Source organism: Trachemys scripta, chromosome 9, assembly GCF_013100865.1.
Source record: "Trachemys scripta elegans isolate TJP31775 chromosome 9, CAS_Tse_1.0, whole genome shotgun sequence".
Taxonomy (NCBI): domain Eukaryota; kingdom Metazoa; phylum Chordata; order Testudines; family Emydidae; genus Trachemys; species Trachemys scripta.
The window spans coordinates 63,802,849-63,810,197 of NC_048306.1; the positions used below are offsets into that span (position 1 = coordinate 63,802,849).

At 49.3% G+C, this 7,349-nt stretch overlaps 1 protein-coding gene across 1 annotated transcript; it reads right to left on the reverse strand.

Annotated features, from left to right (window-relative positions):
- Positions 1-12: 12 nt before the first annotated feature.
- On the reverse strand, positions 13-2,273 carry LOC117883078. Its single transcript, XM_034782045.1, has 5 exons — positions 2,213-2,273; positions 1,510-1,640; positions 1,235-1,288; positions 712-804; positions 13-524 (listed from the first exon to the last, which is right to left on the reverse strand). Exons 2-5 carry the CDS (start codon positions 1,636-1,638, stop codon positions 27-29), a joined length of 774 nt encoding a protein of 257 aa, XP_034637936.1. The 5' UTR covers positions 1,639-1,640; positions 2,213-2,273; the 3' UTR covers positions 13-26.
- Between the last annotated feature and the right edge of the window lie 5,076 nt (positions 2,274-7,349).

Sequence of the window (7,349 nt, forward strand, 5' to 3'; positions counted from 1 at the left end):
CTATCTGCCCCCCGCAGCAGGGGCTCCTAATCTGAACATCCTGCCCTCCTCTCCCGCTCATTCCCCTGACTTGGGGTGTTGGTGCCTGTCTTGTTCTGGGCCATCTTCTGTCCAAACCAGGCCCGCAGCCAGTGCCCAACCCCCGCAATCAGGCCAAAGACCCCGGTCCCAATCCCAATGGCCACTGCTTCCTCCAGCCCCACTAGAGCTGCACCCGCCCTGATGCCTACTCCGATACCCGCACCCACCACTGCCAGACCCCCCCCCCCCCCCCGCCCAAAGTACAGGCCCAACCACTCGGCCTTCTTCACTTTAAAGCGCTGTTCATATCGCGGCAGGAACTCTGCCATCTGCTTGTCCAGCTCCTTCTTCAGCTCCTCCAGGGCCGCCTGTTTCTGGGGGTCCTTGCCCCGCAGCTCCCCCCGGCAGCGCTCCAGCAGCTCCTGGCATTTCCCCTCCAGGCATCGCTGCATCTCCAGGGGCTTCACCCACAGGCAGCTGCTCATGCTCTGGTGGTCACGGTCCTGCCGGGATGGGGGAGTGATAGGCCATTAGAGATGAGCACTAGCGTTACCCAGCCACAGGGGGCGTCGCCTCCTCACACACCCGCAGCCCCCTCACTCCCGATCCGCAGCCCCCTGCTACCTCAGCCTTGCCTCCCCCCAGGGATGCTGGTGCCCCTCACTCCCAATCCGCAGCCCATCTGCACTCCAGCTCCTGCACAAATTGGTCATATTCCCTCCTGGTGGCTTCTACTGCTCTCCTGTTTAACTCCTGTCTCATCACTGCAAACGCCTCAGCCATCTGTGTGGGGAGAGGGAACGGGGTTGGGGGTGCGGATGGGATGGGCCCATCTCTGAACTGGGAGCCCCCCCACAGTCACCACCTTCCCCACATTCGTACAGGACCTGCTCCTCACTATCACCTCCGAACTGGTCCCCAAACCCTCAAATTTCAATAGAGCCAGAGGGCAGCATCTCGACCCCACAGCCATGACCACGTTGCTGCCACCCCAGTGGAGGAGCTGGTTCTCTGGCAGGGCTTCCTGCAGGTCCCCTTATCTCTTGGGTCTAGGAGTCCTCGATCAGGACATTTGGTGGAGCTGTTGTGGTGCCCCCTTCTGGGCTAATGTGATTGGCCAATGTCAGGAGGACCAGGGGTTGGGGTCAATAGAACTAACCCCCCCCAAATCCAGGCTGGAAAGAGAGAGGCGGAGGGAGGGGTGACCTGGTACCTTCATGGGTGAGGAGAAGTCGTAGCGTTGGGTCTTCCAATATCGGGAGACGCCCTGCAGGGAATAACACCCGGGGGAACTGGGATCAGGCACAGCTCAGCCCCTTTCCCCCGCTGAGCCCCTTCCCGCTCCCTGCAGCCCAGTGCCCCCTACTGAGCACCCTGCCCCGCTCCCTGCAGAATGGCACCCCGTATTGAATCCCTGTCCCCGCCTTGTGGCCATTTTGCTGTCTCCCATCCAGCCCCCCCCCCCTTTAACAGCCCCCACTCTCCCACCTTGATCCTGGCAGCCAGCTGAGCCCCCGTCAGCACCTGCCCGGCTCGGTCCGTCCGGACGTGTGTCCCTGCTGAGTGCACCACACTGGTGACGTACTCACACAGGCACTGCCGGAAATCCTCGTCCATGTCTGCAGAGGGGAAAAGGACCCAGGCATCCGGGAGGGATCCAGGTGTCCAGAGTAGGACACACGTTAAAAGCGATTGGGTGGGCTAGTTTGTGCCACAGGAAATGAGATTCCATCTCTGGGCAACAGCTGCTTAACACCCCCCACCCCACTGCCTGGGGGAAAATGAGGGAGAGGCATGTGGGGGCAAGGAGAGGCTGCAGTGGGGAGACAGCAGTCTCCACTGGGTGATGCCAGGGGACCCATGAAGACCCAAAAGGGGGACACCAGCAGCGTTCCCCTAGCAGACCAGGACCCCAGCAGTGACCCCCCCCATGTCCCTCTTCCCTCCCACACAGATGCTGTGACCCAGCGAGTGCCCCTGTGCAGTGGGCAGTAGAGTCAATTCTAAGTCAAGGGGGGTGAGCTGGGCACTTGGATTTTGGGGTGGGGGAAGCGCAAGAGGGGAAGAAAGGGGCAGCAGAGGAGAGAGGGTGGGGATGGGGGCAGGGAAGAGAGTGGGGGCAGTGCAGGAGGGGGTGGGGACTGGGGGAGCAGAGCAGGGGGTGAGAGGGGAGAAGATGAGGGTCTCTTACCATCTGGCGTCCCTGCCCTGCTCCTGGTGAACTGAGTGCCAGGGTGAGGCAATAGATAGCACCGTGTGCCGCTCGCCCTCAGGGCTTCCAACACCAGGGGCTGCTCAGCAAAGAGCTCAAGGTCCTGCGGGAGTCAAAGCAACATTTGTGGCCGTCAGCAGGGAATCAGACCTGCTGTGGAAACGTTCAGCTCCGCCCCAAAGTTTGCTGTTTCCATGAACACACGTGGTATCTGATCATTACCTGTGTGATTTCTCCAAGATACTCCTGCCCCGTGTCCACGCCGTAGGCTCCAGAGAGCTGCCAATCTCGCACCAACAGGTCCAGGTGCTGCAACAGAGAGCACAGGAGAAGGGTCACACTGGGGTTGGGGGCACAGAGAGGAGACCAGAGCTGGAGGCTGTTGTCCAACCCAGCCACGGACACTGAGACCCTGGGCATGACGTGGGCGTGGAGGGAGAACAATGGACTGGCTGTTTCTTTGGGGTTTGTCCAGCATCTGGCACAATGGGGTCTGGGTCTAGCTCTGAGGTGCTCTGGCAATAGAGACAGTAAATAGGAATAGTAAGAATCAGGTGGGATAACAGGACTGGCGGGGGGTGGAACAAGCATTATATCCTCATATGGGGGGACAACCTTCCTAGGGAATGTGTGCCAGTGCTTAAGTGCCCTGACAGGAAGCTATTTCTAATGTCCTGCCTAAACTTGTCATGCTACAATTTAAGCCCATTGCTTCTTGTCCTATCCTCAGAGGTTAAGGAGAACAATTTATTACCCTCCTCCTTGTATAGGCGGAGCAGCAGGGGGACAGGGACAGATCTGGATACTTCTCATGAACTTGTTCTTTACAGGCCTCCCATAGCAAAACAAAACAAAAAAGCAAAGTTTAAATATCAAATGATTCTTTATATCTGAGAGTGAGATTCCCCACTGCAGACGGGGCTCATTATTCTGGGGAGCAATAGGACATGGAAAATTCATGCCTTTGATTAGGACACAGTAACCTAGAGACAATCCTGGGTGGGTTGGGGGCAGGAGGAGGAGGAAGGTATGTGCTTGGCACACCAGTATAGTGAGTTTGCTGAAATATTAGCAGCAGAATTCACTTCTAAAATTAACATTTTTTTTGTCCACTAGCCAAATGCATTTCCAGCTTAGGGGACAGTAATAATCTCATGGCTGCCGAGAGAATTATAGTCGATAAAGTGCTCTGAAGATGAGAGTTGTTATAGAAATGCTTTTATTACTATTAGGAAAAGCCATCAGATATCTGAGGATATATCCTAGAGATTGCCTCTGTTTAATGGTATCAGTGTGGTTTTGGGTTCCTTTCAGCAATAAATAAAGGTCAGTCATCCTCTAGATCCCTGATTAGCTGGTCTCAGTTCCAGTTGGAATCATAATTAAGAGAGTTAGTCAGTGGATCAGAACAGTGACATAGAATATTGCTCCTCCGCTGCTTCGGTAAAATGCCAAGGCAAAGCGGAGGCATTTAGCCAAAATAAATGTTGAGGCAAAGCCTTTTCAAGTGAGAACCATCAACTTCATTTCTGTTATATCAAAAGTCTAGTGTTATGTTGTCTGTTGGGCTTTAGTTGAGTGAAAGACAGATGTTCATTGTACCATTTAGTAAAGATCTCTGCTGTGAATAGCATCTTTGTGTTGAGGCAAATCCATTCTAAGCACAGCTTTTCTTTAAAGGTAGCTAATAATGGTATGGGAGGGTGGCTAAGATTTTCAGAAGTGACTAGTGATTTAGGGTGTAATGATTTTTAGGTGCCCAAAGTGAGACACTTTAAAGAGGCTGATGTTCAGAAAATGCTGAGCACATACCCTCTGAAAATCAGGTCCCTTTTAGATGTGTCAGGTTGAGCACCCAAGATCACTACTCCCTCCCAAAAATCTTAATCTTATAACTATAAAATATGGAAGATAGTAACAGTCTGTGCTTTCGGCAGCACTAAACACTGGGCAGATGCAGACATAGGCATCTGTACTTGCAGTGCATTCTCTATCCCTTAGTGAGCTCCAGCTCTAGGAGAGGGCCATAGGCTAGATCAGCACTGAGACAGACATCTCATGCTTGCCTCCTAACTACCTTATCTCATCACCTCTCAACAGCATCCAGAGACAGTCAGGACCAGCACTTAGGAAGAAATAAAGGTGGATGCCTGGCTTTACTGGGGAGCTGGATGGTTGGGGGTTTAAAGGAGGAAAGAATGTGTCTCTTTAGATGCAAAGAATCTGTACTAGGGCAATAAGCTGGAGATCTGGGGAGGGGAAAGTAGGGCTAGCATTGGGGAGCGGACTTACTGACCCCTTCCCCTCCCCTCTGCTCCCCAGTGATGTTGCCTTCATTTAGCCCCGTGACCTCACTCCCGTTCCTGTTATTTCATTAGTTGTCCCTCGCAATTATTTGGCATCACGGACCTGTGGATTCACCCCTTAGGCTGGGGGGAGGTCCATTAGCAGTGGGGGGGCAAATCCCGCCCACTTCCTGGATACCAACAGGACATAAAATACTGGCCCATGTGACCATGCTAATCTAACTCTGTGTTAGGGACATTGATGTTCTTAAGCTTCTTTAGCAACATAGATAGCACAGCTTGACTTTAAATAAATGGACTGATATTTACAGCTTATATTCATTGTTATTAGAGTAGGGCTTATATAGCAAAGAATTTTCCATGACAATTCAATCTGATTGAAAAGTGAATTTTGCTCAGATCTCATTCACATCCCTTTTGTGCAACATTCAAGCAAATGAGTTTTGCTTACATGAAAGCAGTTGTGACGTTGCATTCTATATAATTTTATGAAAATATGCTAATGAGTTTGAATATAATGTAACTGAAATATGCTTTATGCAAAAGGTCTCTTGTAAGGTATCATTACAAAGCTTATAATCTACTGAGTGTGATCATCCTATTTGTATAAATCAGGGATCGGCAACCTTTCAGAAGTGGTGTGCCGAGTCTTCATTTATTCACTCTAATTTAAGGTTTCACGTGCCAGTAATACATTTTAACATTTTCAGAAGGTCTCTTTCTATAAGTCTATAATGTATACCTCAACTATTGTTCTATGTAAAGTAAATAAGGTTTTTAAAATGTTCAAGAAGCTTCATTTAAAATTAAATTAAAATGCAGAGACCCCTGGACTAGTGGCCAGGACCCTGGCAGTGTGAGTGCCACTGAAAATCAGCTTGCATGCCGCCTTTGGCATGCGCGCCATAGGTTGCCTACACCTGGTATAAATGTATCACTCTTGTATCTGAAACTAGAAATATGAAATATAACTCTGAGGGCCTAATGTAATTATGCAAAGTGTGGGCCATTAATGGTGGTTTGGAATCTTGATGGCTCCGATCAACCAGAGCAATTGACTGCAGATGGCTCTGTTTTATTTGTAAGTCTTCCTGTATATGTGTGTGCTGGCAAGTGGGTAATGAAGTCTTACAGTAACATGTGATCATGTCACCTGAACTGGAATCCATCTTTAACCTGGTACTTTTCCATTGAGAAGGAGGGAGTGGGAACCCAGAGAGGGACAAAGGATTCCCACCTTATGCAAAAGATATATAAGTGGGTGGAACAGAACAAAAGGGGGAGCCATCATGAGAAATCCCCTAGCTACCACCTGAGCTGGAACAAGGGCTGTACCGGGGAAAGGATTGTGCCCAGACTAGGAAGGCATCTAGTCTATGAAAGAAACTTATTGAAACATCTCTGAGGATGAGATTTTATCTATATTCAGTTTTATCACTGTATTAGGCTTAGATTTGCGTGTTTTATTTTATTTTACTTGGTAATTCACTTTGTTCTGTCTGTCACTACTTAGAACCACTTAAATTCTACTTTCTGTATTTAATAAAATCACTTTTTACTTATTAATTAACCCAGAGTATGTATTAATATGGGGGGCGGGGGCAAATAGCTGTGCATACCTCTCTATCAGTGTTATAGAGGGCGAACAATTTATGAGTTTACCCTGTATAAGCTTTATACAGGGTAAAACAGATTAATTGGGGTTCACATCCCATTCTGAGTTGGGCATCTGAGTGTTAAAGACAGGAACACTTCTGTAAGTTGCTTTCAGTTAAGTCTGCAGCTCTGGGGCATGTGGTTCAGACCCTGGGTCTGTGTTGGAGCAGACTGGCGTGTCTGGCTCAACAAAACAGGGTGCTGGATTCCCAGGCTGGCAGGGAAAGCAGGGGCACATCAGTTGGCAATTCCAATGGGGTTTCTGTGATCCAATCCGTCACAGCATTGTTAAGCTTACACTGGATATATTTGCACTTGGAGTGATGTACTCCATATGAGATGTGATGCTGCTTGACACAGGAGGGGGTTAGGGTTCTCAAAAGCCAACTCCAGAATGCAGAAATGAGACAATTAACGGGACCCCACATGCATCTGACTGTCCCCTGAGCAACTATGATCACATGCAGTTTGTGCTAACGTGACATGGCTAAATTTATACTCTGCCAAGAAACTCTGTGGTACATTACTCTATCTAGGAATTATACCCAAGACAAAGATCCAGAAAGGAAAATTGTTTATATTTCTAAAATTCCTTTATCATGCTTATTTTCTGCCTGTCCCAGTGGCCTCTCCAAACCATTATCCTAGTTATAAGAGTGATATGTATCCAATTAGGAAGCAGAAACAATCACAATGGGACACAAAAGCTCAAATTTCAAACAAGGAAGCACTGTAACTTTGATCAATTCACAGAGTAAAAAACTTCAATGAAAAAATGTGAATAATGGTAAAATTCATTAAGAATAATTTTTCAGGAGCAGAAAAAAATGTCTAAATTTGTTAGGTGAATTAGTCATCATTGAGTAGCGGGGGGGTGGCAAGGTCATTTTAGGGGGGTTGTGGTATTGCCACCCTTACTTTTGTGCTGCCTTCAGAGCTGGGCAGCTGGAGAGTGGTGGCTGCTGACTCAGGGCCCAGTTCTGCAGTCAGCAGTGCAGAAGTAAGGGTGGTAATACCATACTATGCCCCCCTTACTTCTGCACTGCTGCTGGCGGCAGCGCTGCCTTCAGAGCTGGGATCCCGGCCAGCAGCCGCCGCTCTCCAGCTGCCTAGCTCTGAGGTAGCGCCACCGCCAGCAGCAGCACAGAACTAAG